This window comes from Rhinoderma darwinii, chromosome 4, assembly GCF_050947455.1.
Source record: "Rhinoderma darwinii isolate aRhiDar2 chromosome 4, aRhiDar2.hap1, whole genome shotgun sequence".
NCBI classification, from domain to species: Eukaryota; Metazoa; Chordata; class Amphibia; order Anura; family Rhinodermatidae; genus Rhinoderma; species Rhinoderma darwinii.
The window spans coordinates 6,505,598-6,529,224 of NC_134690.1; the positions used below are offsets into that span (position 1 = coordinate 6,505,598).

At 41.6% G+C, this 23,627-nt stretch overlaps 1 protein-coding gene across 1 annotated transcript in view; it reads right to left on the reverse strand.

Moving 5' to 3' along the window:
• Nucleotides 1-23,627, reverse strand: part of LOC142759216 (DNA (cytosine-5)-methyltransferase 3A-like) — a 65,989-nt gene that overhangs the window by 36,634 nt on the left and 5,728 nt on the right. Inside the window, exons 5-12 of the mRNA XM_075861169.1 lie at nt 19,480-19,593; nt 4,557-4,634; nt 3,466-3,510; nt 2,836-2,915; nt 2,564-2,676; nt 893-1,076; nt 709-793; nt 85-230 (exon numbers count right to left, since the gene is read on the reverse strand). Coding sequence (XP_075717284.1) covers nt 85-230; nt 709-793; nt 893-1,076; nt 2,564-2,676; nt 2,836-2,915; nt 3,466-3,510; nt 4,557-4,634; nt 19,480-19,593 — 845 coding nt within the window. The remainder of the gene's footprint in view (nt 1-84; nt 231-708; nt 794-892; nt 1,077-2,563; nt 2,677-2,835; nt 2,916-3,465; nt 3,511-4,556; nt 4,635-19,479; nt 19,594-23,627) is intronic.

Sequence of the window (23,627 nt, forward strand, 5' to 3'; positions counted from 1 at the left end):
GTAGTTATATTCTTGTACATAGGGGGCAGTATTATAGCAGATATTTTATTTACTATAAATTTGTACTGAGGATTAATCTCTGACCTGTTTATGGGTGATGTCCTGCACATTACCCACATGTATGATTTCACCAGGATGTTGAACTCTTCCTACAGTGATGGCGTCCTCACACACCTCCGATGCTATATATCGTTCAACTTGGATACCCAGTTTTTTCAGCACCAGCAATCCTTTTGTTGTATTGGATAAATATGACAAGAAGTGAAGATTATGAGCGCTGACATTGGGACTTTATAGAAAATCTTTCCTGTATTAAAACACATTTGTTCCTGAATTCCTCACATCTCTCAGTCTGTGATATTTCGCTGGTCACCCTGACTCTGCCCCCGTCAAATACCGTCCTGGCCTTAACCAACCTCATCACGTAAGTGGACAGGTCAATGCCCCCACATGATCAGCCCACTCATGTCCTTAAATACTTTGTGCTGCTGGAGGGCTCTGCCCATTTCACTATATTACTCTAAGTCTATGACCCTAAACAAGATCAGCACACTTTTTTTTGACCAAAATACTCCATGCAGCTGGCAAATCCTGTTTCTTCCATTATCTAAATATCAGTGTTTGACCTCCTGCTTATTTTTATACAGCTTGTTACATTAATCTCCTGAAATACTCTGTGCTACTCTGAGGGAATTGAGCTCTGCTCACCTGTAGCAATACCATCAAAAAGGGACAGTACCCGGATTGGCTTCCTCCTGTCTGCTGGCAATGGGCGATAAATTTCTGGTGGGTCCTGTAAAATGTATATGAAATAAATATTACATAAGGATCTCCATTAGGAATCAGAATTAACACTGTAGCTGCCATGTGTATGTGTCGCCCGTGCGCTCACATAGTCCCTGTCGTGGGTGCTGGACAGAAGACGCTGCAGGCGGGTGGGCCAGTCTTCCCGTCTATGCAGTAGGTCATGGTCTTGCTCCTCTATACACATGTAGCAGTGCCAGGGGTTCTCTTCTATAGCTGCTTGAGCGGTACCTTGGCCGACCAACAAGTCCACGCAGTCCACACAAAAACACCTGAACAGAGTGGAGATGAAAGGGTTAATGTCCTCCATGTCAATAGTATGATATACAGAAGATGATCCTGTTCATGTCCCCCTATAGAGATCAGTGAGCACCCAACAATGCAAGTACATCCCCCCCTACAGGATATTATGGTATTAACGGCTGAGCAGCAGCAGACTGGCATTGTGCTTCTTCTTGTACAGTACAAAATGCTGGATACTACACCTATGGCCATCACCTACATAACATTATGGGCTACTATATAGGATGAGGTCACAGTGCAGAGGACCGGTGTACTTTGTTATAATGAATATATGGTTATCTCGCCCAGACTGATGACATCACTGTGCCATTATCTTGATATGCCAACGCCCCTCTGTACCGCTGTTGTGTTTTGCTGTAGGGGCTCAAAGGCGGTCAGGTCCTATTGGGATGTCAAAAAGCGGCTGTACAGAGACCTACTCGACTGAATCTCTGCAAGTAGCGTGTGACTCATGATCTTGTGTCAGTGACCAAATGTCCATAAGGGATGAGATGAGGGATGAGGGATCAGACCAGGGCAGAAACTTCACCATCATATATGGCCTATAAAGTTACAAATAAAAAAAGAAGGAATTCTGGGAAAAATAGTCCAGTGGTGAAATCAGTGAGGGAGGAAGTAGCTAGCTTCTCTTCCTACTCAGGTGTCATGTGAAATTAACGTAGCTCCTGCCTGAGAAGTAGCTGCAAGAAAGACATGTCAGTCATGGGATATACAGATGGAGCAGTTTTATTGTCCTCCCTGAGGCTGACCCAGGAACATTTTTGTTCAAACCTCCGAACTCTTATATTGTGTCTCTATCCATCCATATTCATAGCTGGAAACAGTCAGCGGTTTAACTTGTGACCTAGTGACCTTATCTCTAATTGTGATCTGAGCTCCCACATTGCATTGGTTTGTGGTAACAGCAGAATTGTGAATGCAGCTCTGGATGGGACTAGAGTATAATGATGTTTTTCTCGATCAGTTTAATGAAGCAAAACATTTTAAAAATACTGAACATTTTCGTAGATTTGATCTGTGAAAGGTTGTAAATGTAAACTTTGCTTTCTCATGGATTTTCCACATAATATTACAAAATGTTGTCATCTCTGGGCAACAAAAAGTGAACTGCTGCTTGGTAACTGTGCACTGGATTGGGGTCAGTCAGCATTCAGTGTTACAGGAGATACTATCAAGAGTTTGAAGGTGAAAACCTGTGGAGAAATCCTTTAAATTACAGGAATTCAAGAAGACAATACCTAGTATGGGCAGTAGGTGGCAGTGCATCTCTTTCCACAGTAGTGTACAGAAAGGATAAGCTTTATCGCCACCTGCTGGACAGAACAGGCACCACATTCTTATAGAATCATACTGTACATTCTAATATGTAATAAAATGTAGTTTTTATATTAAGAGTGTGAAGATGCCTGGGTCTCCCTCTAGTGGTCACTATCATGTATTACAGCACGTCTCTCACCTCCAACAGCTCCTGTCATTGCATATTAGTATCTTCTGTCCGGAGCAGCAAATACTACAGTAACTCTGCCGTCCTTCATCATCAATATGATACCCCCAGCTCAGGAACCAGCTCTACATGGGAGAGAGCAGAGCAGACAGTCGGTATATGAGGGTGATCTAGGTGCCAGCAGTGATATATCCCCCCGGTGCTCATGACCTCTGTATATTAGATGGGTCATACAAGCTCCACATCAGTGCAGTGACCTGTAAAGTCCATAGTATGATAATTACCGTACATCTACTGCACAGGCCCCCAATAAAGAGGGGGTGCAGGTCGGTGATATTCAGGTCTCCACAGGCGAGACAAAAATCTAGAAGAGAAGAAGTGTCAAGGTCAAGAGGTCGTCAGTACTTTTCGTCCTTGTGCGGAGTCAGAAAACCATTACAACCATAGGAAACCAGTGACCCCTGTTGTCACCCATCTTAACTGAAGACAGGGGGTTAGCAAGGAGGATTCTGGGACAGTCAGATCCCTCTGGTAAATCTGCCTGGCTCTGTAGCGATACGTCTTCTGTTCCTGTGTCTGTATAAATGAGGTAGATTTGCCTGACAGATCTGAGGGACATTGGTGCCCGGCGTCACGTGTTTTCTGACTCCTGCACTTCCGTCATGTCATTTCCTGCAATGCTTGGGGCAATTGCCGATTGATCTGCAGAACTTATTATTAGTACAGGTTGTTTTGACAGGCGGAGGGGTAACGTGAAGCTCCTGGACCCCAATGCAAAATTTGTAACACGCCCCCCACCAACCATGTGCCATTTATAATACCAGTGTCTCCCCCTCCGGCGCCAGGGCGGGGTGACTACTATCTCTGCACCCGCTATTGCTACAACCTCTAGAGACAGAAGATCCATTCCTTACCTTCCATTCTTCTCACCTCCTGTCTCACTTCATCAAAGAGTTTTTCTGAAAAATATAAATACAAAAAACTTAAATCTGTGCCCATGTTATACCTGGTGGCTGCTGTGTATGCCTACAAAATCTGTGCCCATGTTATAATATTATAGACAAGGGCGGAGGCATTAATAATGATTGTGATTACTGCACATGTTACCTGCAGATGCTACGAGGACCTTACACAGACGAGTGGCAGAGAGAAGATATTTTCATATAGATGTGGAACATACCAGCTGCCAATCTGTAGAGTCATATCTGGCGCCAAGTACAACAAATATGTGCAAGGAATATCTGGTGCCAAATATAACATAATGTCCCATAGAAAGTCAACATTTCCCCACTCCCAAGAGAGACCAGCAAAAAATTATAACCCTGTAGTCTGAAGCACCCGACCTGATCTTGAGAAAAGCAGGGTGCCCATCCCTTCGTCTTACATGCAGGCAGCATTGTCTGTGGGCACAGGGATCAACAGGTGGCCATATCAGAAACATAATAATAGCAGGGTCCCCTTGGGCCTCGGTGCAGCTGCATGGTTTGCTTCCATTAGTGGTACACCACCGGTTTTCCAGAATTCAGCTGTGCACTAACATCAGACACCCGGCGCCAGATATGTGTCTCATGTACCAATAATGAACATACAGCAGTCGATATTGTGCCAAGAAAACCACGTGGTGGAAATGTTTTCATACCTTATACCAGGCATGGATTTGCTGGTAATGTCATTTTATTACTTGGTCACTGAGCTCGAAGGATTTATATCACTCAGAATTTATTTCTGGTCGGCTGCTATACCTGGTGCATATGCAGAATCTTCAATCATATCAGCATCCAATATGCAGAACTGTGACTGATGCCATGTATAAGAAGAAGAAGAAGAAGACCACATCTGGCACCAAGTTTAATGGGCAGATATAGGACACGTTCTTGGTGACAGGACATTGATGATGCTCCAGGGGGCGCTGTCCTATTGAATGTATGTATAAGACTCATTCCACCTCTGCAGCTTCCTAAAGGGATCAGATGACTGAATGATCCTAACGATCAGATGGACAAACCTCGGATCCGCAGATCTATTCTTCTCTTCTCTGTCTCCCCGAGATACGATTCATCATCAGACACATAAATATAATCGACTATAAGAAAGATAAATACATCCGTTCATCTATAAGTGATAAATCTTACATTTGTTACATGATTACAAGGTCTGGTGATATCAGTGTTACATGATTACATGGTCTGGTGATATCAGTGTTACATGATTACAGGGTCTGGTGATATCAGTGTTACATGATTACATGGTCTGGTGATATCAGTGTTACATGATTACAGGGTCTGGTGATATCAGTGTTACATGATTACAGGGTCTGGTGATATCAGTGATACATGATTACAGGGTCTGGTGATATCAGTGTTACATGATTACAGGGTCTGGTGATATCAGTGTTACATGATTACAGGGTCTGGTGATATCAGTGTTACATGATTACAGGGTCTGGTGATATCAGTGTTACATGATTACAGGGTCTGGTGATATCAGTGTTACATGATTACAGGGTCTGGTGATATCAGTGTTACATGATTACAGGGTCTGGTGATATCAGTGTTACATGATTACATGGTCTGGTGATATCAGTGTTACATGATTACATGGTCTGGTGATATCAGTGTTACATGATTACAGGGTCTGGTGATATCAGTGTTACATGATTACAGGGTCTGGTGATATCAGTGTTACATGATTACAGGGTCTGGTGATATCAGTGTTACATGATTACAGGGTCTGGTGATATCAGTGTTACATGGTTACAGGGTCTGGTGATATCAGTGTTACATGATTACAAGGTCTGGTGATATCAGTGTTACATGATTACAGGGTCTGGTGATATCAGTGTTACATGATTACAGGGTCTGGTGATATCAGTGTTACATGATTACAGGGTCTGGTGATATCAGTGTTACATGATTACAAGGTCTGGTGATATCAGTGTTACATGATTACATGGTCTGGTGATATCAGTGTTACATGATTACAGGGTCTGGTGATATCAGTGTTACATGATTACAGGGTCTGGTGATATCAGTGTTACATGATTACAGGGTCTGGTGATATCAGTGTTACATGATTACAGGGTCTGGTGATATCGGTGTTACATGATTACAGGGTCTGGTGATATCAGTGTTACATGATTACAAGGTCTGGTGATATCAGTGTTACATGATTACAGGGTCTGGTGATATCAGTGTTACATGATTACAGGGTCTGGTGATATCGGTGTTACATGATTACAGGGTCTGGTGATATCAGTGTTACATGATTACAGGGTCTGGTGATATCAGTGTTACATGATTACAGGGTCTGGTGATATCAGTGTTACATGATTACATGGTCTGGTGATATCAGTGTTACATGATTACAAGGTCTGGTGATATCAGTGTTACATGATTACATTGTCTGGTGATATCAGTGTTACATGATTACATGGTCTGGTGATATCAGTGTTACATGATTACAGGGTCTGGTGATATCAGTGTTACATGATTACAGGGTCTGGTGATATCAGTGTTACATGATTACAGGGTCTGGTGATATCAGTGTTACATGATTACAGGGTCTGGTGATATCAGTGTTACATGATTACAGGGTCTGGTGATATCAGTGTTACATGATTACAGGGTCTGGTGATGTCAGTGTTACATGATTACATGGTCTGGTGATATCAGTGTTACATGATTACAGGGTCTGGTGATATCAGTGTTACATGATTACAGGGTCTGGTGATATCAGTGTTACATGATTACATGGTCTGGTGATATCAGTGTTACATGATTACATGGTCTGGTGATATCAGTGTTACATGATTACAGGGTCTGGTGATATCAGTGTTACATGATTACAGGGTCTGGTGATATCGGTGTTACATGATTACAGGGTCTGGTGATATCAGTGTTACATGATTACAGGGTCTGGTGATATCAGTGTTACATGATTACAAGGTCTGGTGATATCAGTGTTACATGATTACAGGGTCTGGTGATGTCAGTGTTACATGATTACAGGCTCTGGTGATATCAGTGTTACATGATTACAGGGTCTGGTGATATCAGTGTTACATGATTACAGGGTCTGGTGATGTCAGTGTTACATGATTACAGGGTCTGGTGATATCAGTGTTACATGATTACAGGGTCTGGTGATATCAGTGTTACATGATTACAGGGTCTGGTGATGTCAGTGTTACATGATTACAGGGTCTGGTGATATCAGTGTTACATGATTACAGGGTCTGGTGATATCAGTGTTACATGATTACAAGGTCTGGTGATATCAGTGTTACATGATTACAGGGTCTGGTGATATCAGTGTTACATGATTACAGGGTCTGGTGATATCAGTGTTACATGATTACAGGGTCTGGTGATATCAGTGTTACATGATTACAGGGTCTGGTGATATCAGTGTTACATGATTACAGGGTCTGGTGATATCAGTGTTACATGATTACAGGGTCTGGTGATATCAGTGTTACATGATTACAGGGTCTGGTGATATCAGTGTTACATGATTACAGGGTCTGGTGATATCAGTGTTTCATGATTACATGGTCTGGTGATATCAGTGTTACATGATTACATGGTCTGGTGATATCAGTGTTACATGATTACATAGTCTGGTGATATCAGTGTTACATGATTACAGGGTCTGGTGATATCAGTGTTACATGATTACATGGTCTGGTGATATCAGTGTTACATGATTACAGGGTCTGGTGATATCAGTGTTACATGATTACAGGGTCTGGTGATATCAGTGTTACATGATTACAGGGTCTGGTGATATCAGTGTTACATGATTACAGGGTCTGGTGATATCAGTGTTACATGATTACAGGGTCTGGTGATATCAGTGTTACATGATTACAGGGTCTGGTGATATCAGTGTTACATGATTACAGGGTCTGGTGATATCAGTGTTACATGATTACAGGGTCTGGTGATATCAGTGTTACATGATTACAGGGTCTGGTGATATCAGTGTTACATGATTACAGGGTCTGGTGATATCAGTGTTACATGATTACATGGTTTGGTGATATCAGTGTTACATGATTACAGGGTCTGGTGATATCAGTGTTACATGATTACAGGGTCTGGTGATATCAGTGTTACATGATTACATGGTCTGGTGATATCAGTGTTACATGATTACAGGGTCTGGTGATATCAGTGTTACATGATTACATTGTCTGGTGATATCAGTGTTACATGATTACAAGGTCTGGTGATATCAGTGTTACATGATTACAGGGTCTGGTGATATCAGTGTTACATGATTACATGGTCTGGTGATATCACTGTTACATGATTACAGGGTCTGGTGATATCAGTGTTACATGATTACAGGGTCTGGTGATATCAGTGTTACATGATTACATGGTCTGGTGATATCAGTGTTACATGATTACAAGGTCTGGTGATATCAGTGTTACATGATTACAGGGTCTGGTGATATCAGTGTTACATGATTACAAGGTCTGGTGATATCAGTGTTACATGATTACAGGGTCTGGTGATGTCAGTGTTACATGATTACAGGGTCTGGTGATATCAGTGTTACATGATTACAGGGTCTGGTGATATCAGTGTTACATGATTACAGGGTCTGGTGATATCAGTGTTACATGATTACAGGGTCTGGTGATGTCAGTGTTACATGATTACAGGGTCTGGTGATATCAGTGTTACATGATTACAGGGTCTGGTGATATCAGTGTTACATGATTACAGGGTCTGGTGATGTCAGTGTTACATGATTACAGGGTCTGGTGATATCAGTGTTACATGATTACAGGGTCTGGTGATATCAGTGTTACATGATTACAGAGTCTGGTGATATCAGTGTTACATGATTACAAGGTCTGGTGATATCAGTGTTACATGATTACAAGGTCTGGTGATATCAGTGTTACATGATTACAGAGTCTGGTGATATCAGTGTTACATGATTACAGGGTCTGGTTATATCAGTGTTACATGATTACATGGTCTGGTGATATCAGTGTTACATGATTACAGGGTCTGGTGATATCAGTGTTACATGATTACAAGGTCTGGTGATATCAGTGTTACATGATTACAGGGTCTGGTGATATCAGTGTTACATGATTACAGGGTCTGGTGATATCAGTGTTACATGATTACAGGGTCTGGTGATATCAGTGTTACATGATTACAGGGTCTGGTGATATCAGTGTTACATGATTACAGGGTCTGGTGATATCAGTGTTACATGATTACAGGGTCTGGTGATATCAGTGTTACATGATTACAGGGTCTGGTGATATCAGTGTTACATGATTACAGGGTCTGGTGATGTCAGTGTTACATGATTACATGGTCTGGTGATATCAGTGTTACATGATTACAGGGTCTGGTGATATCCGTGTTACATGATTACAGGGTCTGGTGATATCAGTGTTACATGATTACAGGGTCTGGTGATATCAGTGTTACATGATTACAGGGTCTGGTGATATCAGTGTTACATGATTACATGGTCTGGTGATATCAGTGTTACATGATTACATGGTCTGGTGATATCAGTGTTACATGATTACAGGGTCTGGTGATATCAGTGTTACATGATTACAGGGTCTGGTGATATCAGTGTTACATGATTACATGGTCTGATGATATCAGTGTTACATGATTACAGGGTCTGGTGATATCAGTGTTACATGATTACAGGGTCTGGTGATATCAGTGTTACATGATTACAGGGTCTGGTGATATCAGTGTTACATGATTACAGGGTCTGGTGATATCAGTGTTACATGATTACAGGGTCTGGTGATATCAGTGTTACATGATTACAAGGTCTGGTGATATCAGTGTTACATGATTACAGGGTCTGGTGATATCAGTGTTACATGATTACAGGGTCTGGTGATATCAGTGTTACATGATTACAGGGTCTGGTGATATCAGTGTTACATGATTACATGGTCTGGTGATATCAGTGTTACATGATTACAGGGTCTGGTGATATCAGTGTTACATGATTACAGGGTCTGGTGATGTCAGTGTTACATGATTACAGGTTCTGGTGATATCAGTGTTACATGATTACAGGGTCTGGTGATATCAGTGTTACATGATTACAGGGTCTGGTGATATCAGTGTTACATGATTACAGGGTCTGGTGATATCAGTGTTACATGATTACAGGGTCTGGTGATATCAGTGTTACATGATTACATGGTCTGGTGATATCAGTGTTACATGATTACAGGGTCTGGTGATATCAGTGTTACATGATTACAGGGTCTGGTGATATCAGTGTTACATGATTACAGGGTCTGGTGATATCAGTGTTACATGATTACATGGTCTGGTGATATCAGTGTTACATGATTACAGGGTCTGGTGATATCAGTGTTACATGATTACAAGGTCTGGTGATATCAGTGTTACATGATTACAAGGTCTGGTGATATCAGTGTTACATGATTACAAGGTCTGGTGATATCAGTGTTACATGACTACATGGTCTGGTGATATCAGTGTTACATGATTACAGGGTCTGGTGATATCAGTGTTACATGATTACTGGGTCTGGTGATATCAGTGTTACATGATTACAAGGTCTGGTGATATCAGTGTTACATGATTACATGGTCTGGTGATATCAGTGTTACATGATTACAGGGTCTGGTGATATCAGTGTTACATGATTACAGGGTCTGGTGATATCAGTGTTACATGATTACAGGGTCTGGTGATATCAGTGTTACATGATTACAGGGTCTTGTGATATCAGTGTTACATGATTACAAGGTCTGGTGATATCAGTGTTACATGATTACAGGGTCTGGTGATATCAGTATTACATGATTACAGGGTCTGGTGATATCAGTGTTACATGATTACAGGGTCTGGTGATATCAGTGTTACATGATTACAGGGTCTGGTGATATCAGTGTTACATGATTACAGGGTCTGGTGATATCAGTGTTACATGATTACAGGGTCTGGTGATATCAGTGTTACATGATTACAGGGTCTGGTGATATCAGTGTTACATGATTACAAGGTCTGGTGATATCAGTGTTACATGATTACAGGGTCTGGTGATATCAGTGTTACATGATTACATGGTCTGGTGATATCAGTGTTACATGATTACATGGTCTGGTGATATCAGTGTTACATGATTACAAGGTCTGGTGATATCAGTGTTACATGATTACAGGGTCTGGTGATATCAGTGTTACATGATTACAGGGTCTGGTGATATCAGTGTTACATGATTACAGGGTCTGGTGATATCAGTGTTACATGATTACAGGGTCTGGAGATATCAGTGTTACATGATTACAGGGTCTGGTGATATCAGTGTTACATGATTACAGGGTCTGGTGATATCAGTGTTACATGATTACAAGGTCTGGTGATATCAGTGTTACATGATTACAGGGTCTGGTGATATCAGTGTTACATGATTACAGGGTCTGGTGATATCAGTGTTACATGATTACAGGGTCTGGTGATATCAGTGTTACATGATTACAGGGTCTGGAGATATCAGTGTTACATGATTACAGGGTCTGGTGATATCGGTGTTACATGATTACAGGGTCTGGTGATATCAGTGTTACATGATTACAGGGTCTGGTGATATCGGTGTTACATGATTACATGGTCTGGTGATATCAGTGTTACATGATTACAGGGTCTGGTGATATCAGTGTTACATGATTACTGGGTCTGGTGATATCAGTGTTACATGATTACAAGGTCTGGTGATATCGGTGTTACATGATTACAAGGTCTGGTGATATCAGTGTTACATGATTACATGGTCTGGTGATATCAGTGTTACATGATTACAGGGTCTGGTGATATCAGTGTTACATGATTACAGGGTCTGGTGATATCAGTGTTACATGATTACAGGGTCTGGTGATATCAGTGTTACATGATTACAAGGTCTGGTGATATCGGTGTTACATGATTACAGGGTCTGGTGATATCAGTGTTACATGATTACAAGGTCTGGTGATATCAGTGTTACATGATTACAGGGTCTGGTGATATCAGTGTTACATGATTACAGGGTCTGGTGATATCAGTGTTACATGATTACAGGGTCTGGTGATATCAGTGTTACATGATTACAGGGTCTGGTGATATCAGTGTTACATGATTACAGGGTCTGGTGATGTCAGTGTTACATGATTACAGGGTCTGGTGATATCAGTGTTACATGATTACAGGGTCTGGTGATATCAGTGTTACATGATTACAGGGTCTGGTGATATCAGTGTTACATGATTACAGGGTCTGGTGATATCAGTGTTACATGATTACAGGGTCTGGTGATATCAGTGTTACATGATTACATGGTCTGGTGATATCAGTGTTACATGATTACAAGGTCTGGTGATATCAGTGTTACATGATTACAAGGTCTGGTGATATCAGTGTTACATGATTACAGGGTCTGGTGATATCAGTGTTACATGATTACAGGGTCTGGTGATATCAGTGTTACATGATTACAGGGTCTGGTGATATCAGTGTTACATGATTACAGGGTCTGGTGATATCAGTGTTACATGATTACATGGTCTGGTGATATCAGTGTTACATGATTACAGGGTCTGGTGATATCACTGTTACATGATTACAAGGTCTGGTGATATCAGTGTTACATGATTACAAGGTCTGGTGATATCAGTGTTACATGATTACAGGGTCTGGTGATATCAGTGTTACATGATTACATGGTCTGGTGATATCAGTGTTACATGATTACAGGGTCTGGTGATATCAGTGTTACATGATTACAGGGTCTGGTGATATCAGTGTTACATGATTACAGGGTCTGGTGATATCAGTGTTACATGATTACAGGGTCTGGTGATATCAGTGTTACATGATTACAGGGTCTGGTGATATCAGTGTTACATGATTACAGGGTCTGGTGATATCAGTGTTACATGATTACAGGGTCTGGTGATATCAGTGTTACATGATTACAGGGTCTGGTGATATCAGTGTTACATGATTACAGGGTCTGGTGATATCAGTGTTACATGATTACAGGGTCTGGTGATATCAGTGTTACATGATTACAGGGTCTGGTGATATCAGTGTTACATGATTACAGGGTCTGGTAATGTCAGTGTTACATGATTACATGGTCTGGTGATATCAGTGTTACATGATTACAGGGTCTGGTGATATCAGTGTTACATGATTACAGAGTCTGGCGATATCAGTGTTACATGATTACAGGGTCTGGTGATATCAGTGTTACATGATTACATGGTCTGGTGATATCAGTGTTACATGATTACAGGGTCTGGTGATATCAGTGTTACATGATTACAGGGTCTGGTGATATCAGTGTTACATGATTACAGGGTCTGGTGATATCAGTGTTACATGATTACAGGGTCTGGTGATATCAGTGTTACATGATTACATGGTCTGGTGATATCAGTGTTACATGATTACATGGTCTGGTGATATCAGTGTTACATGATTACAGGGTCTGGTGATATCAGTGTTACATGATTACAAGGTCTGGTGATATCAGTGTTACATGATTACAGGGTCTGGTGATATCAGTGTTACATGATTACAGGGTCTGGTGATATCAGTGTTACATGATTACAGGGTCTGGTGATATCAGTGTTACATGATTACAAGGTCTGGTGATATCGGTGTTACATGATTACAAGGTCTGGTGATATCAGTGTTACATGATTACATGGTCTGGTGATATCAGTGTTACATGATTACAGGGTCTGGTGATATCAGTGTTACATGATTACAGGGTCTGGTGATATCAGTGTTACATGATTACAGGGTCTGGTGATATCGGTGTTACATGATTACAAGGTCTGGTGATATCAGTGTTACATGATTACAGGGTCTGGTGATATCAGTGTTACATGATTACAGGGTCTGGTGATATCAGTGTTACATGATTACAGGGTCTGGTGATATCAGTGTTACATGATTACAGGGTCTGGTGATATCGGTGTTACATGATTACAAGGTCTGGTGATATCAGTGTTACATGATTACAGGGTCTGGTGATATCAGTGTTACATGATTACAGGGTCTGGTGATATCAGTGTTACATGATTACATGGTCTGGTGATATCAGTGTTACATGATTACAGGGTCTGGTGATATCAGTGTTACATGATTACAGGGTCTGGTGATATCAGTGTTACATGATTACAGGGTCTGGTGATATCAGTGTTACATGATTACAGGGTCTGGTGATATCAGTGTTACATGATTACAGGCTCTGGTGATATCAGTGTTACATGATTACAGGGTCTGGTGATATCAGTGTTACATGATTACATGGTCTGGTGATATCAGTGTTACATGATTACATAGTCTGGTGATATCAGTGTTACATGATTACAGGGTCTGGTGATATCAGTGTTACATGATTACAAGGTCTGGTGATATCGGTGTTACATGATTACATGGTCTGGTGATATCAGTGTTACATGATTACAGGGTCTGGTGATATCGGTGTTACATGATTAGAAGGTCTGGTGATATCAGTGTTACATGATTACAGGGTCTGGTGATATCGGTGTTACATGATTAGAAGGTCTGGTGATATCAGTGTTACATGATTACATGGTCTGGTGATATCAGTGTTACATGATTACAGGGTCTGGTGATATCAGTGTTACATGATTACAAGGTCTGGTGATATCAGTGTTACATGATTACAAGGTCTGGTGATATCAGTGTTACATGATTACAGGGTCTGGTGATATCAGTGTTACATGATTACATGGTCTGGTGATATCAGTGTTACATGATTACAGGGTCTGGTGATATCAGTGTTACATGATTACATGGTCTGGTGATATCAGTGTTACATGATTACAGGGTCTGGTGATATCAGTGTTACATGATTACATGGTCTGGTGATATCAGTGTTACATGATTACAGGGTCTGGTGATATCAGTGTTACATGATTACATGGTCTGGTGATATCAGTGTTACATGATTACAGGGTCTGGTGATATCAGTGTTACATGATTACATGGTCTGGTGATATCACTGTTACATGATTACAGGGTCTGGTGATATCAGTGTTACATGATTACAGGGTCTGGTGATATCAGTGTTACATGATTACAAGGTCTGGTGATATCAGTGTTACATGATTACAGGCTCTGGTGATATCAGTGTTACATGATTACAGGCTCTGGTGATATCAGTGTTACATGATTACAGGGTCTGGTGATATCAGTGTTACATGATTACAGGGTCTGGTGATATCAGTGTTACATGATTACAGGGTCTGGTGATATCAGTGTTACATGATTACAGGGTCTGGTGATATCAGTGTTACATGATTACAAGGTCTGGTGATATCAGTGTTACATGATTACAAGGTCTGGTGATATCGGTGTTACATGATTACAGGCTCTGGTGATATCAGTGTTACATGATTACAGGGTCTGGTGATATCAGTGTTACATGATTACAGGGTCTGGTGATATCAGTGTTACATGATTACATGGTCTGGTGATATCAGTGTTACATGATTACAGGGTCTGGTGATATCAGTGTTACATGATTACAGGGTCTGGTGATATCAGTGTTACATGATTACAGGGTCTGGTGATATCAGTGTTACATGATTACATGGTCTGGTGATATCAGTGTTACATGATTACAGGGTCTGGTGATATCAGTGTTACATGATTACAGGGTCTGGTGATATCAGTGTTACATGATTACAGGGTCTGGTGATATCAGTGTTACATGATTACAGGGTCTGGTGATATCAGTGTTACATGATTACAAGGTCTGGTGATATCGGTGTTACATGATTACAGGGTCTGGTGATATCAGTGTTACATGATTACAGGGTCTGGTGATATCAGTGTTACATGATTATAAGGTCTGGTGATATCAGTGTTACATGATTACATGGTCTGGTGATATCAGTGTTTCATGATTACATGGTCTGGTGATATCAGTGTTACATGATTACAAGGTCTGGTGATATCAGTGTTACATGATTACAGGGTCTGGTGATATCAGTGTTTCATAATTACATGGTCTGGTGATATCAGTGTTACATGATTACAAGGTCTGGTGATATCAGTGTTACATGATTACAAGGTCTGTTGATATCAGTGTTACATGATTACAGGGTCTGGTGATATCAGTGTTACATGATTACAGGGTCTGGTGATATCAGTGTTACATGATTACAGGGTCTGGTGATATCAGTGTTACATGATTACAGAGTCTGGTGATATCAGTGTTACATGATTACAGGGTCTGGTGATATCAGTGTTACATGATTACAGAGTCTGGTGATATCAGTGTTACATGATTACAGGGTCTGGTGATATCGGTGTTACATGATTACAGGGTCTGGTGATATCAGTGTTACATGATTACAGAGTCTGGTGATATCAGTGTTACATGATTACAGGGTCTGGTGATATCAGTGTTACATGATTACATGGTCTGGTGATATCAGTGTTACATGATTACATGGTCTGGTGATATCAGTGTTACATGATTACAGGGTCTGGTGATATCAGTGTTACATGATTACATGGTCTGGTGATATCAGTGTTACATGATTACAGGGTCTGGTGATATCAGTGTTACATGATTACAGAGTCTGGTGATATCAGTGTTACATGATTACAGAGTCTGGTGATATCAGTGTTACATGATTACAGGGTCTGGTGATATCAGTGTTACATGATTACAGGGTCTGGTGATATCAGTGTTACATGATTACATAGTCTGGTGATATCAGTGTTACATGATTACAGGGTCTGGTGATATCAGTGTTACATGATTACAGGGTCTGGTGATATCAGTGTTACATGATTACAGGGTCTGGTGATATCAGTGTTACATGATTACAGGGTCTGGTGATATCAGTGTTACATGATTACATGGTCTGGTGATATCAGTGTTACATGATTACAGGGTCTCGTGATATCAGTGTTACATGATTACATGGTCTGGTGATATCAGTGTTACATGATAACAGCGTCTGGTGATATCAGTGTTACATGATTACAGGGTCTGGTGATATCAGTGTTATATGATTACAGGGTCTGGTGATATCAGTGTTACATGATTACAGGGTCTGGTGATATCAGTGTTACATGATTACAGGGTCTGGTGATATCAGTGTTACATGATTACATGGTCTGGTGATATCAGTGTTACATGATTACAGGGTGTGGTGATATCAGTGTTACATGATTACAGGGTCTGGTGATATCAGTGTTACATGATTACAGGGTCTGGTGATATCAGTGTTACATGATTACAGAGTCTGGTGATATCAGTGTTACATGATTACAGAGTCTGGTGATATCAGTGTTACATGATTACAGGGTCTGGTGATATCAGTGTTACATGATTACATGGTCTGGTGATATCGGTGTTACATGATTAGAAGGTCTGGTGATATCAGTGTTACATGATTACATGGTCTGGTGATATCAGTGTTACATGATTACAGGGTCTGGTGATATCAGTGTTACATGATTACAAGGTCTGGTGATATCAGTGTTACATGATTACAAGGTCTGGTGATATCAGTGTTACATGATTACAGGGTCTGGTGATATCAGTGTTACATGATTACATGGTCTGGTGATATCAGTGTTACATGATTACAGGGTCTGGTGATATCAGTGTTACATGATTACAGGGTCTGGTGATATCAGTGTTACATGATTACATGGTCTGGTGATATCAGTGTTACATGATTACATGGTCTGGTGATATCACTGTTACATGATTACAGGGTCTGGTGATATCAGTGTTACATGATTACAGGGTCTGGTGATATCAGTGTTACATGATTACATGGTCTGGTGATATCAGTGTTACATGATTACATGGTCTGGTGATATCACTGTTACATGATTACAGGGTCTGGTGATATCAGTGTTACATGATTACAGGGTCTGGTGATATCAGTGTTACATGATTACAAGGTCTGGTGATATCAGTGTTACATGATTACAGGGTCTGGTGATATCAGTGTTACATGATTACAGGGTCTGGTGATATCAGTGTTACATGATTACAGGGTCTGGAGATATCAGTGTTACATGATTACAGGGTCTGGTGATATCAGTGTTACATGATTACAGGGTCTGGTGATATCAGTGTTACATGATTACAGGGTCTGGTGATATCAGTGTTACATGATTACAGGGTCTGGTGATATCAGTGTTACATGATTACAGGGTCTGGTGATATCAGTGTTACATGATTACAGGCTCTGGCGATATCAGTGTTACATGATTACAGGGTCTGGTGATATCAGTGTTACATGATTACAGGGTCTGGTGATATCAGTGTTACATGATTACAAGGTCTGGTGATATCAGTGTTACATGATTACAGGGTCTGGTGATATCAGTGTTACATGATTACAGGGTCTGGTGATATCAGTGTTACATGATTACAGGGTCTGGTGATATCAGTGTTACATGATTACAGGGTCTGGTGATATCAGTGTTACATGATTACAGGGTCTGGTGATATCAGTGTTACATGATTACATGGTCTGGTGATATCAGTGTTACATGATTACAGGGTCTGGTGATATCAGTGTTACATGATTACAGGGTCTGGTGATATCAGTGTTACATGATTACAGGGTCTGGTGATATCAGTGTTACATGATTACATGGTCTGGTGATATCAGTGTTACATGATTACAGGGTCTGGTGATATCAGTGTTACATGATTACAGGGTCTGGTGATATCAGTGTTACATGATTACATAGTCTGGTGATATCAGTGTTACATGATTACAGGGTCTGGTGATATCAGTGTTACATGATTACAGGGTCTGGTGATATCAGTGTTACATGATTACAGGGTCTGGTGATATCAGTGTTACATGATTACATGGTCTGGTGATATCAGTGTTACATGATTACAGGGTCTGGTGATATCAGTGTTACATGATTACATGGTCTGGTGATATCAGTGTTACATGATTACAGCGTCTGGTGATATCAGTGTTACATGATTACAAGGCGCCACATGTTTCATGACGGTACCAGAAATTAAGTATTTTAGATACAGAAGTTGTGGGTCGGTAGGTATTGTCCTTCCCCACTATTACCTTTATACCCTATAAACCCTCGTCCCTCTTTCCTGCCCGGCCAGTTTGCTTATTCATATTTCCTGCTGCATAAATCACCTGTTGTTTCTATCCCAAAAGCCCCCAGTCACACCTACACCCCAACTACTCGCCCCCGCACCATTTTATCTAAACCTCCTCTCATAATGTCAGTACTGATAGAGAACTTCTTCTTGTGGTCATCTCCAGGAGTCTCTCTGAAGCATTGACAAGTATAGACATTATTAGAGTGTGGCTGTCACTGTTATGGGGTCATTTGTTGTATTTTACTGTTATGGAGATATCTGTAGCTGTCACTGTTATGGGGATATCTGAGGCTGTCACTGTCATGGTTGTGCTGTGGCTGTCACTCTTATGGGGACATCTTTAGCTGTCACTATTATGGGGACATCTGTGGCTGTCACTATTATGGGGACATCTGTGGCTGTCCCTGTTATTGGGGAATTGCATCTTGTTCTGCTCTAAGGCTCTGTGGCTGTCACTGTTATGGGGACACTGTTTCTGGCTTTATTATGGTAAGACCGAGGCGCATTAAGACGTTTTTCTCAAGCCTCATATAATTGTCCCTATTTTCCATCTTTAGAAGAGAAGCTCGGATAGTGATGGACCGTTGTGTGAGAATAGTATACGCGCCCGTTTTCTCTACAGTAGCTGTATAAGCACAGTGAGCTACTCTTCTGATATACTCTGTGTTACAGTTCTCTATTATATTTAATATCACTGCTTGCTGTGCGTAAATTGAAACATTGTTTATAAGAAATTGTCCCTAATTTGGACACACCTGACACGCGATCCTCCTCATCCAGCTTCCTTCTCTTCTCAGAGCTTTCAGCAGTAGAACATGGCTCATCATCCTCATCCTCATCCTCATCATTGGAATCCACGTAGATGTAACCTGTCATAATATGGACTTGGTGTGAGCAGGTGAGACACACATGAGACTCCCTCATCCCAAATCTGTCACTTTATGTCAGGATGCATTTTACAGGGACAAATTGCACCCTTCCTTGAAGGGATAATGAAAATGTGGGACTGTGATACTCTGCGACAGACGTCCTTCACTTCCCATACTGCAGATTCTACCAGGACCTTACACAGACAAGTGACAGTGCCATAAGAGAGACATTATTAATAGTCACCATGGGTAGTACCTAGTAAAAGTACCTGGAAGAAATACTCAGAGATATATAGATTCTAGGAAATATTCTGTACCTGGTAAACATACACAGCGGTGGAACAGAAGTGTACAATCTGTAGTCAGATCTGGTACCAAGTATAATAAATATGTGCAATGTACAGTACCGGGCAAAAGTTTTAGGCAGTTGTGGGATAATGCTGTAAAGTAAGAATGATTCATATATAGAAGTGTTAATAGTTTTTTTTAGTTTTTTTTTAATTAATTAACAAAATACAAAGTGAATGAACAGAAGAGAAATCAAAATCAAATCAATATTAGGTGTGACCGCCCTTTGCCTTCATACAGTATCACTTCTAGGTTCTTGTACAGTTTTTGCAGGAACTCTGCCGGGAGGTTGCTCCAGAACTTCTGTGGTTGTCGCCTCCTCATATCCTTCTCTTCATGTGATCCCAGATAGACTCCATGATGTAGAGATAAGTGCTCTGGGGGCCAAATCATCACTTCCAGGAATCCTTGTTCCACTTTACACTGGAGCTATTTTTTAATGACATTGGCCGGATGTTTGGGGCTGTTGTTCTGCTGCAGAATAAATCCGGAGCAATCAGACGCCTCCCTGATGGTATTACATGATGGATAATTATCTGCCTATATTTCTCAGCATTGAGGGCACTAATAATCCTGACCAAATCCACAATTCCATGTGCTGAAATGCAGCACCAGCAAGGACCCGTCACCAGACCCTCCACCGAGCTACACTGATGCCTGCAGACACTCATTATTGTACCGCTCTCCAGGACCCTCCACCAGACCCTCCACCGAGCTACACTGCTGCCTGCAGACCCTCATTATTATACCACTCTCCAGGACCCTCCACCGAGCTACACTGCTGCCTGCAGACCCTCATTATTATACCACTCTCCAGGACCCTCCACCATGCTTCACTGCTGCCTGCAGACCCTCATTATTGTACCGCTGTCCAGGACCCTCATTATTGTACCGCTCTCCAGGACCCACCACCATGCTTCACTGCTGCCTGCAGACCCTCATTATTGTACCTCTTTACAGGACCCTCCACCAGACTCTCCACCGTGCTTCACTGCTGCCTGCAGACCCTCATTATTGTACCGCTCTCCAGGACCCTCCACCGTGATTCACTGCTGCCTGCATACCCTCATTATTGTACCGCTCACCAGGACCCTCCACCATGCTTCACTGCTGCCTGCAGACCCTCATTATTGTACCGCTCTCCAGGACCCTCCACCGTGCTTCACTGCTGCCTGCATACCCTCATTATTGTACCGCTCACCAGGACCCTCCACCATGCTTCACTGCTGCCTGCAGACCCTCATTATTGTACCGCTCTCCAGGACCCTCATTATTGTACCACTCTCCAGGACCCTCCACCATGCTTCACTGCTGCCTGCATACCCTCGTTATTGTATCGCTCTCCAGGACCCTCCACCATGCTTCAGTGCTGCCTGCAGACCCTCATTATTCTACCGCTCTCCAGGACCCTCCACCATGCTTCACTGCTGCCTGCAGACCCTCATTATTGTACCGCTCTCCAGGACCCTCCACCATGCTTCACTGCTGCCTGCAGACCCTCATTATTGTACCGCTCTCCAGGACCCTCCACCGTGCTTCACTGCTGCCTGCATACCCTCATTATTGTACCGCTCTCCAGGACCCTCCACCGTGCTTCACTGCTGCCTGCATACCCTTATTATTGTACCGCTCTCCAGCCCCCCAACAAACTTCCTTGTTACAGCCAAATATTTTGCATTGTAACTCCTCAGTCCAGAGCACCTGCTGCCATTTTGCAGCTTGCCTGTTCCTGTGTTTTTGAGCATAGTTGAGTCACTTGGCCTTGTGCCCACGCGGAAGGTTTGGCTTTTTGGCTGCAATTCTTCGATGAAGACCACTTCTGGCCAGACTTCTACGAACAGTAGATGGATGTACCTGGGTCCCACTGGTTTCTGCCAGTTCTGAGCTGATGGCACCGCTGACCATCTTCTGTTTTCGACGGCAAGCACAATGTGTGTTTGATGTACTACACTAAGTTTCCTTGGCCGACCACTGCGTCTCCGATCATTAGCATTGCCCGTTTATTTGTGCTTCTTCAAAAGATCTTGAACAGCACATCTTGAAATTCCAGTCTGCTAGGAAATCTTTGCCTGGGAGAGACCTTGTTGATATGCTCAGTCTTGCCATGGAGGACCTCTGGCATGAAGCTGTCTTCCACAACCTCATCTTAGTAGCAACATTTAGCTGTTCCTCATCCAGTTTTAAGCCCCCTACACAGCTGTTTCTGTTACAGTTAATGACTGTGTTTCAACCTACGTATTAAAATGATGATCATTATCACCTGTTTGGTATAATTGGTTAATCATACACCTGACTATAACCCTACAAAATCCATGACTTTGTGCAAGTGTACCTTGAAGAATTTATGCTGTTTTGAAGGCAAAGGGTGGTCACACCAAACATTGATTAGATATAGATTTATCTTCTCTTTATTTACTTTGCATGTTTTCAATTGTTAAAAAAACTATTAACACTTCTATATAATTTTTTTTACTTTGCAGCATTTTTCAACAACTGCCTAAAACTTTTACACAGTACTGTATATCTGGTGCCAAATACAACATGGTGTCCCATAGGGGTGTACACATAAATAACAGAGTCCCGAAGCATTGGATGCACCTGACACGCGATCCTCCTCATCCAGCTTCCTTCTCTTCTCAGAGCTCCCAGCAGTTGAACATGGCTCATCATCCTCATCATCATCCTCATCATTGGAATCCACGTAGACGTAACCTGTCATAATATGGACTTGGTGTCAGCTGGTGAGACACACATGAGACTCCCTCATCCCAAATCTGTCACTTTAAGCCGGGATGCATTTTTCAGGGACAAATTACTCTCTACTTTAAAGGGATGATGAAAATGTGAGACTGCGGTACTCTGCGAGAGACGTCCTTCACTTCCCAACCCCCATACCACCTCAGATTTTGTAATTCGATATTAATATTAAGGTGTATTGTAACATTAAACACAGTCTCCTCCGGTGCGGGTCACTTACCCTGGAAAAGGCATAACAGCGATAAGAAAACAGGGGCCCATGTTATAACATACAGTAACGTTTATAGATGGGATTGAGGAAGGGGGAAGGGGGCGTCTCTCCATAAAGTGATCCCCTTGTGGACACTGCTGTGCATGCCTATAAAATCTGTGCCTATTAGTGCCCATGCTATATCATAAGCAGTGCCCATGTTATAACATACAGGAGGGAGGGAGCATTATTAATAATTGTAATCCTGGTTATTGCTGCACATGTTACCTGCAGAGTCTACCCGGACCTTAAACAGACGAGTGACAGTCCCGAAAAGAGAGACATTATTAATATAGTTATCATGTGTAGTACCTAGTAAAAGTACCTGGAAACCATACTCAGATATATAGATTTTAGGAAATATTCTGTACCTGATAAACATACACAGCGGTGGAACAGAAGTGTACAATCTGTAGTCAGATCTGGTACCAAGTATAATAAATATGTGCAATGTACAGTACCGGGCAAGAGTTGTAGAGAGTTGTGGGATAATGCTGTAAAGTAAGAATGATTTATATATAGAAGTGGTAATCTATATTTTTATCAATTAACAAAATACAAAGAGAATGAAATCAATATTTGATGTGACCGCCCTTTGCCTTCATACAGTATCACTTCTTCTAGGTACTTGTATAATTTTTGCAGGAACTCTGCCGGGAGGTTGTTGCAGATCTTCTGT